General features: G+C 37.2%; 2 protein-coding genes across 2 annotated transcripts; both read left to right on the forward strand.

Moving 5' to 3' along the window:
- Window positions 1-1,840: 1,840 nt before the first annotated feature.
- On the forward strand, window positions 1,841-10,368 carry ccdc174 (coiled-coil domain containing 174). The gene is made up of 11 exons (XM_088636470.1): window positions 1,841-1,992; window positions 2,427-2,531; window positions 3,056-3,156; window positions 3,558-3,616; window positions 3,735-3,912; window positions 4,242-4,337; window positions 5,076-5,212; window positions 6,306-6,400; window positions 6,992-7,139; window positions 7,814-7,969; window positions 8,307-10,368. Exons 1-11 carry the CDS (start codon window positions 1,951-1,953, stop codon window positions 8,585-8,587), a joined length of 1,398 nt encoding a protein of 465 aa, XP_088492596.1. The 5' UTR covers window positions 1,841-1,950; the 3' UTR covers window positions 8,588-10,368.
- A 4,677-nt stretch (window positions 10,369-15,045) lies between these two features.
- LOC148661950 (uncharacterized) lies at window positions 15,046-19,017 on the forward strand. Its single transcript, XM_088633784.1, has 4 exons — window positions 15,046-15,548; window positions 17,405-17,494; window positions 17,878-17,974; window positions 18,816-19,017. The coding sequence occupies exons 1-4, from the start codon at window positions 15,155-15,157 to the stop codon at window positions 19,015-19,017; spliced, it is 783 nt and encodes a 260-aa protein (XP_088489910.1). The 5' UTR covers window positions 15,046-15,154.
- The last annotated feature ends 6,278 nt before the right edge of the window (window positions 19,018-25,295 follow it).

Raw genomic sequence — 25,295 nt, forward strand, 5'->3', positions numbered from 1 at the left:
GAGCAGTATCCGGACAAAAAGGTGCCATCCTTCACATGAGATATAAAACTAAATTGCAGACTCTTTGGTCATTAAAACTCCTGGGGTGGTACCCTGGCCAAATTCCCCTCTTTTATCAGACAATGCATCTTAATAAGCCCCATCTAAGAAAGGGCTTCATTACTCTGTTCTCCCCCACCAATAGCTGGTGTGTGGTGAGTGTGAGTGCATAATTCAGGTGGGCTACACATTGTTGGTGGTGGAGGGGAATCGCTGTTACCTGTAAAGCGCTTTGAGTGGAGTGTCCAGAAAAGAGCTACTGTATATAGCGTTCTTCCTCTTCATCTTGTTCTTCTTCTTATTAAGTAAACAATTCTATGTATTGTATTTATGGTACCAGAAAATCTTTAATTCACTATACAGTAAATGTACCAATGCAAATATGTCACACCTAATAAAATAGCTGAGCGCACAGTAACAAATGTGCATATTGCATTTCATTGTCACCTGGTGAGTCCACATTAAAAGTCCATTATATATATATTTAAAAAAAAACATGCATTCACGGCAGACGCGTCCTTTATCTACAGATAACGGTCACCACAACACTACGTGTGCATTTGTCCCGCTAAAGAATTCTTCAGTCACTGTTTAAAAGGGGAATTTAACACCTCCTTTTCGTTTGCCAAGCCGCAGTTATCGTTTTAGATATTTAATCTACAATAGAACGCAATGCCCATAAACTTGAATTAGTACCTTTTACCTTGTTTGTTAAAAATACTTTAATCAAGTACTGTATTTAAGGGAAAGTGAGAACGAATTACTTTTTAAAACAACTCCTTAAATCGAATATTCAGTTCTTTATATTTAAAGAAGTGCATATAATACAAAAATACTGAAGAGCATCTCAATCTATATAAAACATTCTTCTGAAAATGTTGCAGATAATGTATTAAAGAACATTTTTTCTCCGAAATTCATTTATCCGTGTTTTAGCACATTGTCATCAACATAATTACTTGCATTGATCACAAAACCATCAGAATACAGAAACGAGCATACGGTGGGTGTTATTAATACAAGGACACTGCTACACATCACCGCACGTATCCAGCAACTCTTAAACACCGTAATCTAAAAATGCGAAATGAAGTACAAAACCGTTTTTGCAGGTGAAGAAACAATGTCCATTTTTAAGGAGAGCAGTGCTGGATTTTGCTCAAAGGAGGGTGCAGTATGTGCAAACCAGGACTTCTAAAAGGACAGTAGACGCAAAGAGATCTTCCTCCCTCACTCCCTCATTCCTTTTGTTGTGGACTATTGACTATGCTTCTCAATGTTTCTGATGCTGCTATCAAAATATTATTTACTACGGATATTTCACCTCACCCAACCTGACGAGGGCTCTTTATAGGCGAAGGACGGTTTGAATTACTGTAGAAAGTTTATACATATTAATTGAGTCAGCAATAAGAAAGGGAATAGAAAGACGTCATCCAAGGCTGTAGAAGAAACAATAATAAACATGTTCAAAATATTAATTCAAAATACTATACACGAAACGACCGAAACGAATATTTTAGCATATTTGCTTGAATGTCTCACGGACAATCCAAAACACGCCCAGGTCCCCCAAATCACGAATAGCTATTTCAGTCAGCAATTTCAGACCGCAATTCAGCTTTAAAGATCAACCTCTAATCCGTTCAGACGAAAACATCCATAAAATAAATTATTATAATATATTTATTTAAGGACGGTGTGATAAAGCATTGTGAACTTTACTAAATGCGATCATTATAAAATGAGATATGTTGAAATGAGAAAATCAATCTGTTTTGAAATGAGTGAGATACACGCCACCGGAAGTATTTGGCTTCCCATGATGCACCGCTTTAACACCAACAACATCGTGGATAAGCAGGAGGAACTAAGTATAGTTTCCTGCTGGTTTTATTTTATTTGTTCAAAATGGATAAGAAGAAGAAGCCATATGACGTGACAGCTTCCTCGGTATGTTCCTTCCTTAACAAGTATTTGTATGGTATTTGCAAATAAGATCTTATTAAAACGGATTGTTTTAGTATTGTATCTGGAACGGATTCAGTTGCACTTGTAGAGCATCTTGTGTTTGACAACACTTAGTTCAGTGAATTAATGTTTGTGATAAATCACCCCTCCGGTATTGGTAAGGCTTTGGTGTGTTTGAAAAAAGTATTGTATTGTATTTAAAGGTAATTGTATTACCGATGCTTTAACTACTATGACACCGTGTTTTTGTGGGATTTATAATATTAGATTAAAACAAGGAGTTCTAGTATTTACGTTTTTTGCTCTCTCGTCTTTTGTTTAGATAATAAATAGTTGAGTACTTAAAGTGTATATTATAACTGCTCTTTTAAAAGGTTCTGATACTAACCACTGTTCTTTTCTTCTCCCCATTCAAGTTGGTTGACCTAAAAGCTGAACTCTACAGAAAACAAGAGGAATTTAAACAGGAAAAATTAGTAAAAGATGCAGGTGTCCCACTGAAACCAAAACCTATTAATAAGGTACATGCTTGTTGTAACTTCCAGCTAGGCCTAACACCAATTTTTCAATTTTCATTTGCCAAAGTACTACAATGTAGTAACTTCTAAGATTTATGCCTTTGGTATAGACTATCTAAAGCAAAGGTAGGAGTTTAATGCCTTATCTACATGTAGATTTAAATTCTTATTCATGCTTATCTCTCAGATCGTACACAGTACAGGAGATGACACAGTACAACAGACAACAACACACAATGTAGGCAGTACATTACCATGATAATAAATAATAACAACCAGAGCAATAAATATGTTTTAGACCAACATATATAGGAATTGTCATATACATGTCTCTAGATTATTTAGGTTTTTGTTTAGGAAAAATACAGAAAGCAAGTTTCTAGTTTCAATTTACAGCTGGGATACTGCCTACTTTAGACTATGTTCATTTTAATATGTTTAAATATCTTTCTCAATAATTTTCATTGTGCGGTTAAGTAAGTTCTCAGTTTTTGTTGTGAAGTTATTCTGTGTGTTATGTATTGTAGAAACCTGGTATTTGGAGTAAACCGAATGAAGGGGTTGCAGCCAGAGCACAGAAAGATGTGGAGCAAATGAGTGAAGAGAAGAAAACTCTGGACGAGGCAAAGTATGGGCATCCCCTGTTGAGTCATGAGAACTGCTGTGTAATGTGGTTGAATGGATCTTCCTCTTCTTGTGAACACATACCTGATCAAATGTTTAAACTGGAGCATGGCATTCGCAAATGGTTTCCATTAAGATGGTTTGAAATGTTTAAATGGCACTTTGTAACTTTCTTAACATTTCTCTATGTAATAAAAATTCTGGCTTCATTCAGAAAAAAGTACTATTGTTTTTTACATTTCTTCCAAATTCAACTGTTAAGACTCTAAAGAATTCATAAGCATGGCCCCGCAGTTGTTCCTGGTAGGGTTAAAGAGTGAAAGAAAATACCTTTAATTGCAAGGACCTGTTTTTTTCTTTTCATATTTACTTTATCACAGTTTTTTTTTGGTTTACTTTTAACAGACGCAAACTTGAAGAGAAAGCTAAGCTGTACGAGCAGATGACTAAAGGAGACTTTCCAGGTGAGAAACACAAGCCAGGGTTTATCCCCTTGATTAAAGTTATACATATGATTTTCCTTTATATCTGAATTTTGTGTTTTACCTCTATTGGCTTTTGCCTCATTTTTCATTCCATCAGATGAAGAAACAGAAAGCTTGTTCCTGGTGGATTTCACCCAGAAGATCATTGACCAGAAGAAGGAGGTGCAAGCCCAGTGTGTGAAAGAGGCAGCAGAGAGGTCCAGGGATATGAATGGAGAAGAGAGCTCTGAAGCCGACACTCCACTTCCACCTCCTGGAAACCCAGATGAAGAATGGTAGAGCGTGCCGCTGCAATTAGATGAAGTGGTTTGAAGCAGCTTTAAGTCTAAGATTCATATGGGGGAAAAAAACAACATTTCTTTTAAGCAACAAAGCAAACTGTAAATGGAGAATTTCTCCAATCTCTAATCGCATCAAGAAAACAAATAACATTCTAATTGTGAACCTCAACCAACTTCATTGTGAAGGAGAAGTTCCTGTCATAGTTGTGTCCATTATCACTGCAAATGTTTTCCTTCTGATAGGTTCAACACCTAATGAAGACGGTCAATACGTAACTTTTGTGCCCGGCTTCTAATAATGTACTTTTGTCTTGTTTTTCCAGGGTGGACTATGTTGATGGTCTGGGACGATCAAGAAGATGCATGAAGAAGGACTTGCCTGGATTTATGCAAATGGACAGAGATCTACAGGGAAAAAGGTAGAGAAAGAGTGAAGTTGTGTTTGAGCAATGTTTTGACCCCTTCTTAGTTTAGTCCTGCCTAAAATAAGTTATTGGGGCAGAGGTTGTTTTGTAGAATACCTTATTCTATCAGTTTAAGGGAAGATTGCCCTTAGTCTATATTGAAGTTATAGGTTTACACTGAAAAAAGTGTTTATGAAGATTCAGGTCTTTCAAGAAAAGTTTTGCCAGCAAGGAAAAAATACAATGGCACCATCTAAATACAGAAGGGATTTTAAAATCGTCTGTACTTATGGAGACAAATCACTCAGAATATTTAATGCATGTTAGCAGCATAAATTAAAAAAAAAAAGCTTCCATTACATTTAGATATTTTTATCCTGCTCTTTTCCTTGGAGTAGAGTCACTGCTCCTCTGGATTGAAAGGTTTAGGTATCCGGTGAGGATGTTCCCCAGGTGTTTCCTGCTGGAGGTATACTAGGCACAGCCCACTGGAAAGAGACCCCCGGCCAGCCCTGGACACGCTGGAGGAATCCTATCTCTCAGCTGGCCTGGGAACACCTGGAAGTCCCCAAAGAGGTGCTGGAGACCGTTGCTAGGGAAGGGAAGCCTTGTCTGCCCTCCACTGCAACCCTCATCAGGAGCAAACAGTGGGGAAAAATAGGTGGAAGGACAGCTAAGGTTAATCTGGGCTGAGCCTGACTCTTAACTCCTGCGATCCCTCACACTGATGACAGTGCCTCCTTGCCCCCACAGAAGCGGGCCTGAAGAGAAGACCTTGCTGTCGGAGGACATGCGCCGGGAGCTGCAGCGCAGGGAGTGGGAAAGAGAGGAAGAGGAAGCCATGAAAAGACCCGTGGGCCCAGTGCACTATGAAGACATCCGGGAGAAAGGTAACAACCAACATCACCGAACTGGGCTCGAAAGGAGCAGACTGCTTACAGTGAATTTCCACGTCAGTTGCGGAGGAGTGTTGTTGTGTCATACAAATGACAAAGTTCAGGTGTCTGTGAAGCAGAAGTCCCTTTATTACATATGCATATGGAAGTCCGGCTTGCAACCACCAGACTTAAAATATAAGTAGCTGAAGATGGTCCTTTATACCTTAAAACAAAAAGAGTTACTATGACACATTCTTAACAAATGATAAGACTGCAACACATGCGAATTAATTATATCTAAGTTGCAGACTAAACAACAGTTAGTTCTTTTCATGTTCTGGGCATACAGCCAGCTTACCAAATACATGCCCTTTATCTTCCTGACCAAGGACAGGCAGCATCTTTATATATATTTGAGCACAAGGCCTACTTCAAGCCACTAGACTGCATAGTTTGAAAAAAAAAATACAAAAACAAGCAATGATATTATTATCTCACTTCCCGGGCATCTCTCTTATCTCTTCGGTGTCCACCGGCGAAGATTTCACTGATTCCTGTAAAGTAATTTTTAAAAGTTCAAAGTGAAAATCTAGTCAGTTTAAGTTTTGGAAAAGTGTCAATGAAAAATATTGTTTTAATGAGGATCTGTAAAAATGAACATAACTGTGAACTGTGTCAATTTACTGTGACTAAAACATCAGGCTGTTTGGTATGATCACAGTTGTCTTTGATGTGGATGCATTGAATGAACTGCTGTGCAAAAATACTTTTGTTTTTGTCCTTTTTATTGCATCCTTACATTCTTGGTGCCTTTGCATATTTTTTTTTTACATTTGACATTGCGTGTTTGTATTGTTTGGTTTTAGCTGCAGGGACGTTATTTACTGGGCAAAAAGCATACAAACCTGTTCTGTCTCTTGAATTTGGTAATTTGGAGAAACATCATCTGGTTTATGTTATCTTGAAGACATGAAATGAATGAGCAAGAGGTTTGTAGAGAGGTGCTTATCTAAAATGTGTGTTTTCCGTGTTGAAGGAAGAACTTATGTTTGTGTAGAAAGGCCTTCTTTTTAATGGATATGTTTGTTTACTGTGTTTTGCGCAGAGGCCCGTGAGCTTGGTGTGGGTTATTTTGCCTTTGCTCAAGATCAAGCTCTACGAACAAAGCAAAGGGAAACTTTGGACATGCTGAGAGACCAGGTGTGTAACCTTAACAGGTTTAAATCCTTTTTTTTACTTTTGTCATATACAAAGCTCTACAAACTCCAAAATGCAGTGATTCTCTGTACCATTATCATTTTCATATGTTTGAAGCTTATAATCTGTGTCAGGGGTCCTCAACCCTGGTCCTGTAGAGCCTCAGTCTCGTTATGGGTCGCCTGCTTCTAAAGATGGGCAGCATCAGTTAGCTGTTGAACTGAGCAAGTACTTTGTACAATAAAGAAGACTCTTGATATGCGAGTGCTAATTATAATTAATATAACAAGCCATCTGGTTAGTTAATCACAAAGGCAATGCTGATGATTTAATTATGATCTACAAATCTTTGCTTGACTGGAGCTCTCCAGGAGAAGGATTGGAGATCCCTGATGGATGGAATTTAGCAATCTTGAAATACCATAGTGACTTTTTCTGCAACACGTTTAAATTCTACTTGTGTATCGAAACATACTGAATACATTCCATCTCTGTAAAGACTTTTTCCTGTGAACCTTACTTTCACTTTAGTAATTCTGAGAATGACAATGTACTGCTGTTGTAGTAAGAGCAAAAGATCGTTTTGTCTTGCAGACTATGGATCAAAGAACTAAGCGGGAAAAGTTAAAGCAGAAAAGGAAGGCCTTGTTAGATGCTAGACTAGCAAAGGTCCGACAGCGAAAAATGAAGAAAATAAACCTTGATGGAACAGAAGAAGAGTTGGCGGTAGAGGATAAAGAAGGTAAGGGCATTTTTGCATGTAATTTATCCTGCATTTCTTTTGCGAGCAGTATGTTTAGTTATTTTTGGCACCCTGTATGAGTTTGTAACAAAACATTTACAGTTAGTGCTGACAAAATTTTTTAACTGTCTGGCCCGACATATATAGGTCAGTCCAAATGCAAAAACATTGTGTCAACGATGTGTCAACTGTTATTTGTGATGAACAGAACACACTTGTGATGAAGGACAACACACACATAGTGGATACATGATCCCTACTTCCCAGAGAAATTTGCTTTTGTGAGCCCATGGGAGGAAAAGATGGGTGGTGACATGGGAGACAGATGATACAACAGTCACCCTCCCATGCCAGTTGTGCCCGACAGCTTTTTGGGAAAAGCAGTTTTTAGTGAGCAGCTGCTTTTGTCAATGAACATTTGAGTACACATTAAAACGTTTGTTGCCCCACTCATTACATCCTTATAATTGCTTGTGTTAGAAGATTAAAACGTCATTATTTTTTTTACTTATTAGAGAATGTAGTCTCCTAAATCTTCATAATAATATGAACGCATTTATAATCTGTCATTTTGAAAAATGTGGAAGGAATAGATTTGTTTCTCCGTGGTGTTGCATATATTAATTGTAAGTAACTGAAAACTGAGCCTGTGTTCTGTACTTATACCTTGCTAGGAGAGGAAGAGCTCATTGGGCCCGTCGCAGAGCCCAAACAAGACTCTGAGGAGCCATTTTCTGTTTCCACACACAAGAAGACTGAAGTTGAGATACAGGAGAGGAAGGACACCAAGACTGGTGTGCCCCATGTGCGAGAGTGGGATAGAGGGAAAGGTAACCCATTTAAACACTTTCTAGTTTAGTTTATCTCATACAGTGTCAAAGTCCTTTCACTGGAATGCATGTAGCAGTTGTAGAAGATACAGTAGTGGCAATAACCATCTTATGTAACAGAGCAATCTTGCACAATTTTCAATCCTGAATAATTCTATATGAATTTTCAGTGCATATCTTTAACCATTACAGTATTTGTCCCCAAGTGCTGCATGAGGAGAAAGTAGAAACAGCCATAATGAAGAAAGGAATTAAACTGTATTCAACATGGTAAAGAGACGCTCTGGATCATCGGGTTAAATGGGTTTAATTCAGTTTTGTTTCATTGTTCCTGCAGCCTTTTCCTTTGGCCAGTGGTCAAGCAAGCGTAGAGAGGAGCGTGATGCAGAGTTTGCACCTCCCACGGAGTATTTCAGTGACTACACGAAACCCAGCCAGGGGATGAACTGGAACAGAAGCAAGCAGAAATATCCTTTCCAAGGAAGACACGCCCAGAATTCAGAGAGCAGTGACAACATCGGGCCGATGGCTTCGTCCCAGTCAGAGTCACAGTCGCAAACGTCAGCCCCACAGCAGAGTCTGGATGAACTGTTGTCTTATTATAAACACTCAACCTGAACACACTGGTCCTCCCTGCAGAGCATCGGGCAGGAGCCACAGACTCTGCAGCAGCCTGGCACAGACTCGTACGGTTCTGTGGAGTTGTCCGGCTGTTGTGAGAACACGAGGCAAACTATAGCTTTCAGTTCTGTCGTTGGGATTTCAAGTACTTTTGAGTTGGAAAATGTTTTTGTGTCCTTTATAAAGTACTATAAGGAAGCGCATCAGCACCACAGAGAAAGCTGATGGCATTATTTTGCAGTCGCATTGCATTATTCAAGGGAGATCTTGTGTTTTTCTCAGTTTGCGTTTTTAACTTAGCTGCATAGGAGCAGAGCCCTCTCTGTCATGGGTCCATGGGACAGAACACCACTTTATTTCCTTTTAAAAAAATTTGAAATATCTTTATCACATAAATTCATAATAAAATTGCTACTGCACCAACTCAAAAGTGCCTGGATATGATACATGTTCACGCCTTGTTACTTCAAAAACCACACCAACTGTTTATCCCGATCAACGTGGAACTATGTGGATTTAGCCTCATTTTGTTTTTCCTTGTATATACTTTTTATTTAAATATTTTAAGATCTAATGTTACTTTTTTGGAAAATCTGTAACTTAATATTTGGGTTGAAGATGGATGTTTTATTTAGTGCACCTTTTTAGAGGTTTCAGGTTTAGATAGGTTGTATTAATACATTATTACAGTGTGTCTCAGAAGGAATCAGGATAAGTTTGAAAAAAAAAGATTCAAAGTTTGTTATATTGCTGTTCAAAGATATTGAAGTTGAAGGTGCAGGCAGTGAAGACAAGAAATTGGTGCTATTTTTCAAATGATTGGAAGTGATTTGATGTCCAAATGAAACTGCTGACTAGAGTGCATCTTGGAATTCATATTCAGTTAATTGATTAAGAGTAATCCAGTATTTTTTTTTAATTAACATTGTGTTTTTGAAAAGTAATGCCAAAATACTCTGAAGCTCTAATAAGGACTTTTTCTTTTTAAACCTGCACTTTAGTTTAGAATGCAGAGTAATGTCAGTCTATTGGAAACCTTTTGAAATTTGGCTATAATCCCATTCTTCAGTGCAAGACCTGAACTGTCACAGAAAAGCAAATCGATTTTCAGAATTTGCTCCATTGACGCATGCTGGTATATTGGAAACCTGGTTGTACAGTTTATTTGGCAATCATGTTCCTGTGTCTGGGATTCAGGGCTGCAGCACTATGAGTTGTTAAAGTCAGCTTGCATCAAAACGTGAGCTGCTGTTTCCTTCTCCTCTCTGCTCAAGATGAATATATAGTTCACCATTGGAGACAGCCATCCTGTTGGATGTTCTATTCTTTTGCATGGTTATGGACCCGCAGGGCAAGGTATTTTTGTCTGTAAAAAGGATATACTTCTCTTAAACTGCTTTAAATGAAAGGGAAAAAAATCTGTATGCTGTGACATGCAATTCTTTTATAAATAGCCATTAATCTCAGTGATTTCAGTCTCGTGAAATGTCTCAAAAGTACAGTTTTTAAGTTATTGGTGCTCAGTTACCAAATTAAATGATTTTATGGTGTCAGACCTCCTAAATGTGTTCTCGGAAGATACAGGTTAACTGGAAAGGTGCCTTGGAGGCAGTTATGCATTGTGACATAAACTAGTGGGCAGTTTAAATTTCGTGTTTAATCTCCCTGCCCCCTCTTGGTTACAGTAATAAGTGATCTGTGTTATGTATTCATAATGTTTGGAATACTGTACTGTGTGATCCTGTACACAGAAAATAAATGCAGTCCGTTTGCTTAAAGTGAGAGAAATCCTAATATTTAATATTTACCACCATCAGAGGGCAGCACTTCACATGGGTAAGAGAAGTGTGAATAGCTTGGAAATAAGTGAGGTATTGGTCTGGTGATCGACAGGTTTATTATACTTTAGTATGATTGCATGTTTACTTCCAATTCAAATTTGAAACTAACACAATATTGAAGGCATGTTCTCAGTACTGCTGCTTAGTATACAGAGACATTTTTTTACTGGCTCAAGGCTGCATAATTTGGAATTCAGGGTTTTACGCTATCATGGATGCTGTTTTCAAGCAATGCTGACAGTGGGATTTAAAACCCCTAAACACTGGAATTTTAGGCTTTGTTGCATAACAGGTACAGGTCATGCTGGGAACGATTTAGAGTAGCCAATCAAACCAACCTAACACATAGACTACGTAAAGCTCCCTGTCTCAATCGCTCAAATCCAGAGTCAATCCAGGAGTAGTCTGGAACACTAAGCAACACAACACATTTGTTGCTATGAATATGTCTATGCAGTCATAGCAGTTGGAGTATATTTGTAACAAATTTCAGACCATTTTAGTTAGGCTTTCTAAGGAAACATCTTAAAGTGAAACTGTGGGAAGCAGTTGGTACGTTTTTTGAGTCGCTTTAAATTCATGGTAAGGACAGGAATATTATCAACACCTTTAACACAGGAAAAACTACTCTGTCAAAATATTGTGTAGCTTTTCTTTGATTTCTTTGTTGTATATAAATAGCTGTCATCACTTTTTTAAGTCATATGTTCCTGCTGGTCTTCCCAATATTAGTTGTGAAATTCAGCAGTGAGGTGACTTTCCTTTTTCATTCCTTCTCCTTTTTCCTTTTCCTTTTTATCTCCAGGGTAACAGCAAATGTTAAGGTCTTCATCTCAGCAGTCGCAGCAAGTGAAGAGATGATTGGGGATATTTTGTTCTCTGCTGAGCTGCAATCACTGCAACAGTGTCATTCTACATACTGTATTAACACACAATATATTAATTGTCTGGCTTAGGAAGAAAAAAACTTATGTATGTCAAACATCTAATTTTTTATTTAAATATCAGTTATAAAGATGTGGAAAATTATTGGATTATTCATCCATTTCTAACCGCTTCTTCTAATTCAGGGTCGTGGGGGAACCAGAGCCTATCCCAGCAAGCAACGGGCAGAAGGCAGGCTATACCCTGGACAGGACACCAGTCCATTACAGGGCAGAGATTTCAGACACCAACGCACACACTCACACCAATTTTCCCAGAAGCCGGTTAAATGCCAGTAAGTCTTTGGAGTGTTGTAGGAAACCCCTCATGCAAACTCCACGCAGAAAGCTCTCCAGGTAAGGAACTGAACACAGAGCCCCAGCACTGCAAGGCTACAATGCTAACTGCTGTGTCACTGTGCTGCCCATTATCAGATTAATTATTGAAATTTTATATTTATGTATTTACTCATATAGAATTGTACAAAGTTTTAAGTCGTTTTTAAACTGATTTGCTTTTATGTTTAAGTGATGTTGTCTGGAAGCGTCGGTATGTTATAAACGGTTTATCCTTTTTCCTGACTTATAGGCACAGTTTTGAAAATGCGTTAACAATACAAATCCAGTAGATGGCAGAATGCTCATTAACAATTGCATCTGATTAGAGCTCACTCACTAAAATTTATTCTTAAAAAAATCGAATGCCTTCTCAATTGATGAGCCATCAACTATTGGAGCTCTGTTGTGTCTTATATGTTTAATATACAGTATCATTGTGTGAAACAAACGATTTTGGCAGATGTGTTTCAGAAAATGTTTTCTAGTATTAATTTGAGTAGCTATTAACGAGATTTCTGCCAGCGTTTTTACTGCAGAAGAAGCGGGAATTACTTTGACTTACTTGTAGGTATCCTACTGATCAATAACATATTACTTTCAATTATCAGCCCTGATTACAAAAAAAAAACTAAGTTGTATTTCATCTAGGGAAAATGCTTACTCATGGTTTCCGGGAATATCAAGGAAATAGACACTTTAAGTTCTTTAAAAATACAACACATTACAGTTTGCTTTATTTTCCCTTAAAACAACTGACTTCTATAAATGAAAGTGTTTTCTTACATTTGTTAGTGACCAAAACTGAAGTATCTTTCTGGCAAAAAAAACCCTATAAGAAATGTAAAGTGTTTAAACGCAAAATGTGTTTCTCCTCAATAGCTTCTCTAGTCTTTGTGTACAAAACAGTTGGAAATTGATCTATCCAGTTTTTTATGTTCCGTTTTATAATAATTCTCAGACAAAAATCAAATAAGTGAAAAGTTAAGATTCATATTCATATATTAAAAACTGGGTCCTTTTTTCTCACAAAAAGGAAAATATGTGTATGTAATTCTTTGTACAACAGACACCTACTGTATATCGCATGTATAAGTCCAGTTACAAACAGCATGTTAATTATAAGGGGGGAAAGTCAATTTAATCTCTTTGTAGGAAGCAGCAGTAAAGAAATACTTTAAATAAAACTAAGGTAAAATAAATGATTCCAAAACCCATGTGTACTACACACGTCTTATCTCTCAACAAATGCCTTTTGCAATATTACCAGAATCATAAAATTGATCTTGGAGCTTCTCTGCGGGCATAACCCCATTAACAAGCTAACGACATGCTGATCCTCTCTATAAGTTGCTTAAAAACAGACTATCCATCTTAAACGGAAATAGGGCAAAGTGCAGTACTACTTTCCTTTAAAATAATTAGTGGAAAATTGCTGTTTGATTATTTGGCCTGATATTTTGACATATTAAGGTGGAGTTAGTGAGGAATATCGTTTTTAGCAGTCGTTTTAAAAAATGCATTTCAAGATTAGCAGTAATTCTCTTAGGACTGGAATTAATCCTCCCATCTTCGCTGTTCAGTGGAGCAGGACTGTCTTTCTCTCAGTTCTGGACTGTGCATTCAACAGCAGTCTCCTGCACCAGTCATGTGAGCATCCTGTAGGTTGAGGATTGCTCAGGTCACAAGCCACTTAACATTCTCCTACAGGAGGGCCAACAGGCACCAAGCTGTGAACTGTCTTAAAAGTGAGATGACAGTGTTGTCTGGGCACAACAATGTGAGATTTCTTTAGGGGTAAGCCCTTGTATACAAGTAAAACAAGACCACCGCAAAATATGGAAAGTAGCAATGCTTAGGTCTGATGAGGTATTTAGGGAGAGAGCTAGCAAACTGACCTTTATACCATTTATAGGACTGGAATAGCAGTAAATGTCTGGTAATTTTTACCTTTTTTGTTCCTTGCATTTTGTCTTGTATATATTTTGCATGATTTTGAAAGTGTGTCTTAGATTGTGTTATGCCTCCTTACATTACCTTTTTCAAAAACTTAAATAACTGAAAGGAATTCTCAAATCATGCTACCAGTAAGTATAAAAGGAAATACTAATGCCTTTGTTTTGGAAAAGGTGGCATCATACCTGTTAATTCATCATTGAATTTTTGGAGAGTTTCTGTTTTTCTTTATAACCATTATTATAATTATATTTGCATTATAATCTTTCTGGAGTGAGTATAAGACTCTTAATGTTATACAGCTACAACCAGTTCAGAATCTACAATATAGGTAATATATCAAAAACTACAGATTTATAAAATGCAAAGCTGGATTTATTTTTAAGGGAAGTCTTGAATTTGTATAGTTAGAAAAAAGCATTTTGAAATGTGAAAATAATTTATAATCTTATAATAATCGTTATATCTTGTCATAGCAAATGAATACATCAGGCTTTTAAAATGGCCAAATAAAACAAAAACTGTTTTGAATGTGTGTTGCGTGATAGTGCCGAGATATTTACTGAGTTATTGATTGTTAAGAGAAGACTAGGACAAAGCTGCTCATAGAAAGTAGAACCTTCTATACAAGTACTAGAATTCAGACTATGACTCTTTTGACAAATAAGGGTTCTAGAACTCTGACATAGTTATTGCAGTTGAAATGCAAAAGGCAACAAATTAATTTCTCTAGGCATTTATTCTGATGTAACTTAGAATAACATGACAAAGTAAGTACCATATGTTTACAGAAAAACTCTTGTGAGATGAAGAGATTTGATATTTTTCACATTTTCCTGGTCCACAAATACATTTTTTATAAGAATGGGAGGAACAGTTAGGAGTAAAATTGAAGGTACTGTATTATATTGAATATATTATCTTGTTAATTTATATTGCATTCGAGCCTGATATCATTAAATTGTATGAGCTAAGCAAATGTTTTCTAGGGAGGCTGACTTTGATAGGAGAGCATTAAGCAATCTTAGAATTTACAGGAAGCTGTATAACTGGCTCAGAAGTAGGCAGTATTACAACAAACTCTCCCACTATAAAGCACTTACCTGAAGCTGAAATAGCCTAATAGGAAGTGCCTGATTTGTGGACAATGTAGATCCAAGTATTATCCTGGTCATTAATTCTCTTTGGAGAACTTGACCCTGAAGTACATTTTCAGTATCTGAATACTAGTCATGGCATTTCATTTCAATGATTCACCACTGCAAACAAGGATTTCCCTCTGTTTGCTCAATGCCAAAACTTTGACAATTTAACACAATTCAGTTTTAATTTGGTGGTGTTGAAGTTGGCTTTTTTATGTACAGTATAAATAACCATATTTTCTTTCTTCTAGGAAATAATGTCCTCCCATTCTGCAACTATTTATAGGCCAAATTCACAGGATTAGACTAATCTGAATATGTGAGCTCCTTCAATCATACATGAGTAGGTGTTAAAGCTGAAGAGTCATGGACCTAGAGAGCCCCTTTGAGCTGTATATTGCAAGAGCTCCACATTTCTTGGCAGAAATTGAGAAGTTGCTAAAGGTTTGCCAGGAGATGAACCTGTGGCTACCTACTGGTATTAAAAACCTTATTAAAAACCTGTGTCAGTATACCTGGGAGGAGCTGAGCGCTGTCCCACCTGGCACCAGGCCCTACTTGCTGCTGAAGAGTCCAGCTAAAGCCCCCAAGAGCTCAAGCAAACAGACCAATGTGGTGCCAGTCCCCAAAAGCAGAGTGCCAGCACAAAGCAGCAAGGTTCTCATAAGCAATGAATCAGCCACATCTTTGAGAGCAGCACGACTGAAACTCAGCTCAATGGGGGTAAAAAAGAGGTCAGCAGTGGAGAATCAAGCCTTGGGTATGTTCTTTTCCTTCATGTTAAGAAACACTGTGGATTATTTTAAATGTTAAATTTTTTTGTTCCTTCATACAGGTATACAGTAGAAATACACCTCTGTTGCCTCTCTAAAATTTTGGTTGATGTCAGGCTTACGTTTTTGTCATGTCCTTTGTGAGCAAGACTATTCCATATCTCTGTAGGATTGCCATAGGCATTTAAAACTAATTCAGAAACAAAAACCATCTCCCCAGTTTCCCCAGACAGTAGGCCTCCAAAGAATTATTAGCAGGAAACTTAACTGATTACAATCAATTCTTTGGCTAGAAATACTAAAACCCCACAAAACCATTAGTAGTGTCTATTATGATCTCATTACAGGATTTAATTTTCTCTTAATTATCCAAACAGCGATTATCGGTATGTAATCTGTCTTGGATAAAAGTATACTGCACATAATAATGATGGTGGTGATGAAAGTGACTTGCATTTAATTTAGAAATTCACACCAACATTTCTGTTTCGTGATTCTGTCTTTGAGGATCAAGGATGCCATGAGCAGTTTAGAGTTTATTTTTATGATTGTTGTTTGACAAGTTTTTAACATACATTGTTTACATTAAATTATAAAATGGAGGTCACGTTAATAAAGTGTGACAAATCTTATTTTTTTTCTGAATTAATTATCCTCCTTTCTTCAAAGAGCTACAATTTGATACAATTACATACAACACTTAAAGCTGAATGAAAGATGAACAAATGTATGAATCCAAACAAGGTTTTACAAGAACCTCTGAAATGATCTTGAAGGAGTTCAATATTTAGCAGTTTGTTTTATGGGACAAGGCTTAATTCCTAGAAACGGGGATTCCCAAGACCTAGGATGGTAATCAAAAGCAGGTTTTTGCTAGTAAGGAGATTTTTGTGTTTTTGTTTACTGTGACTACATTTCTAAACTAATACATAATATTCTTAATTGATTATTAACATATAATAATCTTCAGGGACTGTTATACAGCATAACAGAAGTTCAGGTGACCTACAGAAACATGTTTAACAAGATAGAATCATAATGTGAAAAGCAGGTCTTCCCACCAAGATCCACAATATGCACCCATCCATTTTCAAAAGCTGCTTAGTCCAGTATAGGGTTGTACTGATCCAGAGCCTGACCAAGCAGACAGTGGGCACAAGTCAAAATGAGCTATCATATGATATCTGTGAATGTAAAATATTATCTATAAAAAGTAGTTATAGTTTGGTTAATATTTACTGTTCTATTTTTAGTTTATATTACTATTCTAAAACTTTAATTATAAAAATGGGCAGATGCTTCTATCTCTAGACCTTCTATTTATCTAGAACCTACAGGATGAAATGCACAGCTAGTATTGTGCAAGAGTCACCTAATACAGAATCCCGTCTTTACAGCTGATGTAGAAAATACATTATATAATGTATACATCCTTTCATGTATCCCTTCTTCTAACTGCTTTATCCCATATACTGTCGTGGGGGAGGGGGCTAACAGAGGGTGCAAGGCAGGAAACACCCTAGACGCCAGTCCATCACGGGGCACACACACACACACAGACACAAACATGCACACACTCACACAAAGTCCAGTTTACCCAGTAGCCAATTTATCTACCAGTCTTTGAACTGTGGGAAGAAACCAGAGTGCCAAGAGAAAACCCACACTAACACAGGGTGAACATCCAAATATCATGCAGCCAGCACCCCAGGAATGTAACCTAGCACTACGAGACAGCAATGCTATCCACTACCATGCCACCCTATTACATTCACATCTACAGTACATACAATTTCTGGTTTGGCACTGTGTAGCCATTTATTGCATTGTTTTATTTTGGCAGATCAAGGTTCTTGCTTCACTGTTTCTTCCACTCTTCGACTGTACATGGAAGAACACCTTACTAACCTGTCTTTTTCATTAGCCTACAAAGGTAAAAGTTATCTTTTTTTTTTTCAAAAAAGCTATTAGTTTTTTCACTAGTTTTATCTTCACATTTACTGCACAAAGCCATTACAAGAAAGGATTCCTACCAGTAACATCTATTGCTTTTGAAAGAAGGCACGCATGAAGTACAGCAGGCTGAAACCACAGGAGAGAGGCATATTTTCCCAGTCACACCATCAATCTCTGAGATAAATGCGCACAGCGCAAAGCAGGTGCAGGGCAAAAGAAGTGCTGTTACCAATCAGGAAAATGTATTCTTCAGCGTTTAATTAAATAATAATTGGTGACTGACTTGGCTCCAATGTGGTGAGAAATGGTATGGTACAGTAAGTAAAGTGATTCTCAGTTTTTCTCCTTCCCTCCCTGCAGAAAACGGTGATATCCCACCTCTCGTGTACATTAATCCAAAGACTCTTGAAGTGTACCAGTGGGCCATAAACAAGCTGCAACCTATTCTGTCAGAGATGTAGGTCCTGTCTCCTGTTTACCTTTCCTCTAGGCTTTCTGCTGAGCACCATGTGTTTTATTTTTGCATTTGATTTTATGGCATTTCTTGATATACCAAATATTTAACTTAAAAGTAGGTTAAAAGCAATAAAACCATATCAAAATGAAACAAATAAACTCATAAAAAACAAACACAAGATACTGTGAGCCAGTGTAGCATAAATGTCAAAAGGAAAGATACCCTGAATCTTTAAACATTTGTGGTAGTGTTTGGTACATTTAGACAACAGTAATCTATTTCAGAATTCCTTCCATTAGCTATTTTACATGCACATAGATATTAAACCAAAGTTCAGAAGAGCGAGTCATTTTTAAATTCCATTAGCCAGTGCATTTCATAATGAATGTCAAGCCCTAGAATGTAGTCACAATGCATTTCCTACCAGTTACCTCTCAGCTCAGAATATCTGGCTCCAACCCACAATTAAAGACACTCCTGAAAGTAATCCGACAGAAAATAATTCACACACTGTTCCAAGGTTATGTTGAGATGATAAAAGGTGATGTTTTCTTTTTTTCTTGATTTACAAACATTTTGATTTCTTGATGGGGCTAACATTGAAATAAATTCAGCACTGATCATAGGTGACACTTCTTCACAGAAGTCGCATTTGATGTCTACTAGTCAAGTAAAACATTGTTACTAGCAGTGAAAAAGCAAAGTGAATGATTGTAATAATTTTAAATTTGAACAACAAATAGTTGTTCTTGATTTCTAAGAGTTGCGAGGTGAAGAATGTGTGAAATCTGAAAAATGCAAGTTTACCAGGATTGAGGGATTTCTGTCCTGTGTTCCCCAGTAAGGAGCGGAAAGATGAAGACAAAGAAAAAGGCCATGATAGACCCCTGATTCTCCTGTTTTACGGGGATAAGAACAGAACTCAGACCCCCAGCTCCACCATAGACAGACTGCAGCCTGTGATTCCTAGCACCAGGCACCTTGGGGGCATTTTACTGCACAAGCTGCACTACGCCCTGCCCGATGGCACCAATTTCATTTAGTATCCTTTCCTGTCTATGTCACGTTACAGTACCTATAACAGGGCCAACAGCTCTTCCTCTTCTGTAGTATAGTAGGACTTATGATCCATCAAAGCTGTAATTTTTACATCTACACTGCTTCAAACAGTCACACGAATTACTGTTCATATTTACAATGGAATAAAAAAGCCAAGGTTTTCCTTTTCAGAACTGACCTAAAAAAAGAAACACAACACGTTCAAACCAGTCACAAGTAGTCTTTGGGTGTATCATATCAGTCTCCTGAGGGTTATATCACCAAATCCTAGATTGTGTTTAAGTATCCTCTTAATGGTGCAACCTGTTTGTAGTTCAGGATTGACTGGCTCAGTTAGCCAAACTGAGTGTTTTGCTGGGCATGTTTATGAATTAATGGGGGCTTTCATTGATATCAGAAACACCTGAGCACAGGACCAGAAGAATCTTGATTGCAAGCTTTTGTTTTTCTTAACCCAGGAGAATGCACATTTTCAGCTTGGTTTAAAATGCAATGATTTAGTTTTTGATTGCTACATACAGTATTCAGATACATAAGAATACATTTAAAAAACACTTGTTAATCTTGAATGTGTACTCAACTGACATCCTGAGATAGTCACCTAGCATTGCAGTTTTATAGCCTGGCTTATTGTTTAGAGTTTTTCATTGTCCACCCAAAGGAGTTGTTCTGATTTCTCAATGCAATGACCACTTACAGTAGAGAGAATAAAAAGTCTGTGCAATATATTTTCTGCTTCAGCTAACACAGGTTTATGCTCACTGCCAGCTCTGATGCTGTTAGTAATTCATTAAACGTGTTTGGCAAATCTAACCTGTTTCACCAAACAAGAAAACAACAATTAATACATTAATTTTAAGCCTTACACAGATGATTTCTCTGTACACATTGTTCAACTTTCAGTCCTAGCCACATACTGTACATTATTCATTTCTTTTTTATAGTTTGTAAACGTTTCTTTTTGTCAATTTTCCAAAACATAAAAGAAAATTCATTAACAAGTGTTGTTTTGTCTATTTAAAAAAGCACAGTAATTTATTACATTGCAGCTGCTGAAGATTTGAAATGGTTTACCTGTTAAGCTTTGTTGAAAGAAATAGTCTGAATGTCTAGTGAAAGAGTTTTGTTTTTCGTGTGAGCTAATGGGATCTCATTATATACAGTACAGCTTTTTACATCTTACTGTTGTCTATATACTCTATATAGTATAAAAGAACAGGTTTACTCATACAGGCTTCCTGCCTACACAGTTTCCTCAGCAATCTACTGTAGAAGTCCTGAAGCTCTCATTGTACATGGTGTCTTATTCTTGACTGCTGTCTCCTTGCTATCTTTCTGGCCATGTGGCTATTTGCCAGGTGCCCTGTCCAGTAACAAGAAGTGGCACTTACACAAACCTCTTCAGTGACCACCCCTATGATACTTTGCTGGCTTCATTTACTCCAAAGGGTTTGGGGTTTGTATACCACCCACGCAAGTACAGGTATTGTATTCCCTGTAGTAGTACAGAAAGTTGTTTTCTTGTTTCCTCAAAGGGGAGAATTTTCTGGACAGTGAAGTATCTGGCCTGGTTCCAGGTGTGATCTTAACCAGGACTTCAGTATTATCATAAATGTCTCTGAAAGCTTCTCTGAGTAATTTAAGATTGAAAACAAAAATAGCCAGAGGTGAAAAGACTTATTGTGGAAACAAGTATTCTGTGATACAGTAGGTTACTAAACTAAACAAGTTTCTAGAATTTGCTAAGAAGGAAAAAAAGATTTAGATAGGAACATTTGATAACTTTTGACCATTAGTTTAGGTCTTAATAGTAGTCGGTGACACTACAAAACCTAAAACTATAAAAAGGTGCAAGTAGGTATCTAACAGTCTTCTACTGTGATGATTAAAATTATGATGATGTAGAAAAGTACACATATAACTTTTACCAGCTCTGTTCTTACAGGTCCAGTAACTTAGCACTGTTTCTTAATGAAAAAGAAGGAGTTCTACTGGATAAAGAGGGCAACACAATACAAAGCTGGCTTTTCAAGACAAAACAAGTGCCTGAAGCTCTTCACAACTATCAGGTGTGTGAGTAATAGAGGAACAGAGATAGTCCTTCAGCTGAAGTGACCCCTGAGATTACTGGTTCTTAACCTTGAGACTGAAGGACTAGCCATTAGTTTTCATACCAACTGAGTCCTAATTACTCAAGCTAATCAAGCAACACTTTTAAATGTTTTTTTTTTCTTGATTAGGCATTTTTAAAGAAAATCATATTGGGGTTGGTAATTAACATCAACCCTGTATTAGAGGATGCATTTCAGACCTTTCTTCATTCCATGCCAAACACAGAATGATTGACTTTTAGATAAAGTGTCAGTCCCACCTGTGTCTGAATATCATTAATTGGTAACCTATAGTATTTAGAACTCTTTAGAGCGCAGGTTAGGGAAGAACAAAACTCAGTTTTATGAAAGACCAGACATTTACAAGGCATCTATTGCTACTTTATAAGCAAAACACAGATTATGTGCTTGCTAAGTGTTAGTAAATGTAACACAGGCAATTTGTGAAACATGAACGCTGTATATTTATTTGTTACTGACAAAAGATTAATAAGTTCTTGTTTAATTCATAAAAGAGTTAACTGCTAGAATATTAAAAATATATACCTAATACATGGCTTACAGATGTCTTCTTCACTATAGAGTCCTTTGAGCCAGACATCTTGGCAACAAAGTACCATTAGCCAGGTGTTTTTGAAACTAAGTTAAAAATGTCTAATCAAGCAAACAGCCCATTTCAGGGGTCAGTTGGCCTCAGTAATTAAGTGCTTATCTGGAATGAAAAAAAGCACAGGGCTTCTATAGTACCAGGGTTGGGGACCTCAAGTCTTATAAAGTCTTTTTTTCAAAAGATCACATTAAGCCCAAATTTACTATGCCATCACTTTGTACCTTATATTGGAGTACACTGCCTGATTTGGATGTCTGTACACAAAATGTGCAACACTAAGGGAATCTCTCAGCGCACACAAATTTATTTTTGTTCAAATAAAAATAACAAAAATGTCTTTGATTTTCCATGTCTACTATTATATTTCAGTGAATATCGCAGTGTATATATATTCTTTATTTCTTGACAAGCAATTAGATAGCACCAGGTAGAAAACCCCTTAAAAATGTGAAGAAAAATGTCAGCTGTAGAATGGAATTATATTAATAAAATGTTGCCTCTGGCAGAAAACATAAGAGAGCTGAACATTTTGAAAGTTGTTTCATAGGCCTTTTGATTTCTTAGTCTAATAAATTCGTACCACTTGATATGCATGTCAGACTTTCCAGCTTTATGTAGTTTTGACTTCTTAGTTTTACAGTACATAAAAGTTGACAATGAATGCCTATACAAAACAATACAGGCCTGCCCTAATTCTGGTGTTGTCTATTTCCAGATAAATGACCATATAACTCTCAAGATTGGGAGCTACCCCTCCATGTCTCTGACTTTTACCTGGCACAATGAGGCTGTGACCTTGCACCTGAGGGAGCAAGACACAGTAAGTAATAACCAGGTTTGCTTCTCTCAGATTTATAGCACTCATTTAACAGGACTAGCAAGGGGACCTCGGAGCCAGTGGGATTTAATATGGTCAACTTTTATTTCTCCAGCTGTGTAACTGGAGAGCTCAACAAAAACAATGTCTTTAATGTTATATTCCTCACATCCTTTACTGCACAAAAACATATTTCCATTTGTCACAATAAGGTAAATGATTAATGGGTGAAATTGGGAATAATAATGATGCTTCAGTTGATATCACAGCCATATTTGTAATGAATGCCTTTCTAATGAAATTATTTTACACACTGTAGAAGTCCACTATTCTATCACATATTGTGTTTTTGATGTAATATGCATGCATGTATGTGTAAATTCATGTGATTTTAAAAAAATAAAATATTCTAAGATCTTTTAAGATACCTATAGGTCGCACGTGATAGTATATATATATGATTGATCCAACACATTTGTTTTCTTCCCAGAGATAGCTTGAAGCTTTTCAGTTTTGTTGCCATGTTTAATATCTTCTGTTTGTGCTAGGTAAAATCCCCTGCACGCAGGGGGAATGCATCAAATTCTCCCACAGCACAGTACAAGAAAGTGGATATTTGTGCTGAGTTGCCAGACCTCAAAAAGAAAATGAGATGGATGGAATATTATCTTGTTGCCACAGGTATTACGTGGATCATAATGTTCTTTAAGACAGAGATAGGGGTGTTTGTGTATGAGGTCACAGCTAGGCAAAATAACACAAAACTGTGTATGCAAATATCTATTAGAAGAGAGCAGCAGATAGTGGCAGTCTGTCACTGAAATTAGTTATAGTTAAGATTGGCATTAAATATGGGAGAGCAAAACTATAAATTCGTAGTTTAATACTATAAAGACAAGTTAATGGAGTCAGTTGATATTTAGAGAACTAAAGCTTTAGACAAGCGGTGTTTGCTATTGTGTAAGGTAATCCATTATAAAGTCTTAAGGCAAGCGAAAGGTTTTGTTTGGATTTGTACAGTTGGCACTTTATTTTATTCAGTAGTTCAGGAATGTTTAATCTGATTCTCAAACTATTAGTTTTTCTTTTGATTTTCAGTTCTTTTCCATGAATAAGGATTCAGCACGAGCTGTCAAATGCTCACCTGACAATCCAGTTGCTTCCGATTGAGCTAGATATGAAGAGACACCTAGAATTTAATTTAGAAACTTTAAAGATTACCCTCCTCTGTTTTATGCCTTTGCCTTTTTAAAGAAATATTTTAGAACCAGAGATTATTGCATCTCATTTACGTATAATAAAGAAAGAATCTGAAATGGATTATGCACAAAAGGAAGAAAAAAACTAGGTACTGTAGTTATATATAATTACAGTAGCAGATCCTACATTTTATAATTATATAATAATATACATACAGTATATAAATGTTTTTTTAGAGTGAATTGTATCATATATAACTTTGTGCATTTGTGCATTTAGGACTGGATACATTTGCTATAACATTTGAGGCATTTGTAGAAAAATCTGGAGTAGCAATGGATGCTCATTTATGTTCTGATGCAAGAAAAGATTTTAAGATTATTTTCAAAGGCTCTTTGTGGTAACTAAGATGGTATTTTAGGTGAATGATAATGCCATTTTGAAAATGATAAAAATCATGGAATATCATAATTCCAACCCAAACGGATACCCAGGTGTTCTATGGTTCTGATTTTGCATAAAGCTGTCCTGCTGTCTTGTTGCTAAGTGATGTACTTTGCCCCCTGACAATCAGACTCAGCAGGGGCTGTGTTATTGTCCTTCCCTCAGGACTTGGTGGTACAGAAGTCACCCCTGATGTGAAATCTGCCCCACCGATATGGAGGCGTAAGGCTGCTTGGATTAGCCCCAGGAAAGACACTGGCAGAGAGGCGGTGCACAAGGGAGTGCTCAGACCTGTACCCCTGAAGAGGAAACGTTGGCCAGCCACAAGCTGCATTCCCCGCTCTGACCCTGTCTTCACCCACAGGTCTTCTGTGCTTTAGCTGCTCATTAGGGTTCCCCAGTGGCTTGTGCTACTTCCTGTAGTGTGAAAGATCTGTCCTCTGAATTGGATGCACTCATCTGTGGTTTAGCTTGTTGAACTCTGTGCTCTGTAGTAAGCTCTTCTTGGCCAGGCCTTCTGTGTGATCAAGCATTTGCTATAGATGGTGCTCTCTGTTGACTTGCTGAATATGTTTAATGTGGAACTGACTTGACTTTGACCTTAACTAGCCTCTAGTTCTCCTTCCTCACATGCTTGTTAAAGCAGCTGGCCAGTATCAGCCTACAGAACAGAACAAATGGAAGCAATAACATTATCTGAATGGATGTGAGAAGTTTGTTTTCCATATTTTATTTCCAGATGAGTGAAACTCTTATCTGGCTATTAAAGAAGTCTCCTTGGTTCCTTTAAAAAAATGGATAAGGTTTAATCTCAGTGTTTTAAAGACGTTCTCAAATGCCTCTCAGCTCAATATTTTTTTTCAGTTGGTGAGTTACATGTGAATCTTTGGGAAAACAAAGAAAAAGTGTCCTTATCAAAGGATCATTTTTCCCAGGGTGAAGTTAGCAGTTCAGCCCCAGGCCACCTCCCTCTGTGCTCTGCCTTCCTGGGCCTCTCACCTTACCGCCTGTCCTGCAATACTTCGCCGACTCCTGTCTAAGGATTATGAAGGTTTGGTCTGCTGCTGCTCTGACAAAATC

The sequence above is a fragment of the Lepisosteus platostomus genome, chromosome 6, assembly GCF_059453375.1.
Source record: "Lepisosteus platostomus isolate fLepPlt1 chromosome 6, fLepPlt1.hap1, whole genome shotgun sequence".
NCBI lineage: Eukaryota > Metazoa > Chordata > Actinopteri > Semionotiformes > Lepisosteidae > Lepisosteus > Lepisosteus platostomus.

Excerpts from the sequence above, each read along its gene's own strand:
- ccdc174 (XM_088636470.1), top strand. The coding sequence starts at position 1,951 with ATGGATAAGAAGAAGAAGCCATATGACGTGACAGCTTCCTCG. Across the intron at positions 6,401-6,991 it reads TGGACATGCTGAGAGACCAG|ACTATGGATCAAAGAACTAA; the intron begins GTGTGTAACCTT and ends TTTGTCTTGCAG. Across the intron at positions 7,140-7,813 it reads GGCGGTAGAGGATAAAGAAG|GAGAGGAAGAGCTCATTGGG; the intron begins GTAAGGGCATTT and ends ATACCTTGCTAG.
- LOC148661950 (XM_088633784.1), top strand. The coding sequence starts at position 15,155 with ATGGACCTAGAGAGCCCCTTTGAGCTGTATATTGCAAGAGCTCCACAT. Across the intron at positions 17,495-17,877 it reads TTTTTCATTAGCCTACAAAG|AAAACGGTGATATCCCACCT; the intron begins GTAAAAGTTATC and ends CCCTCCCTGCAG. Across the intron at positions 17,975-18,815 it reads CAACCTATTCTGTCAGAGAT|TAAGGAGCGGAAAGATGAAG; the intron begins GTAGGTCCTGTC and ends TGTGTTCCCCAG.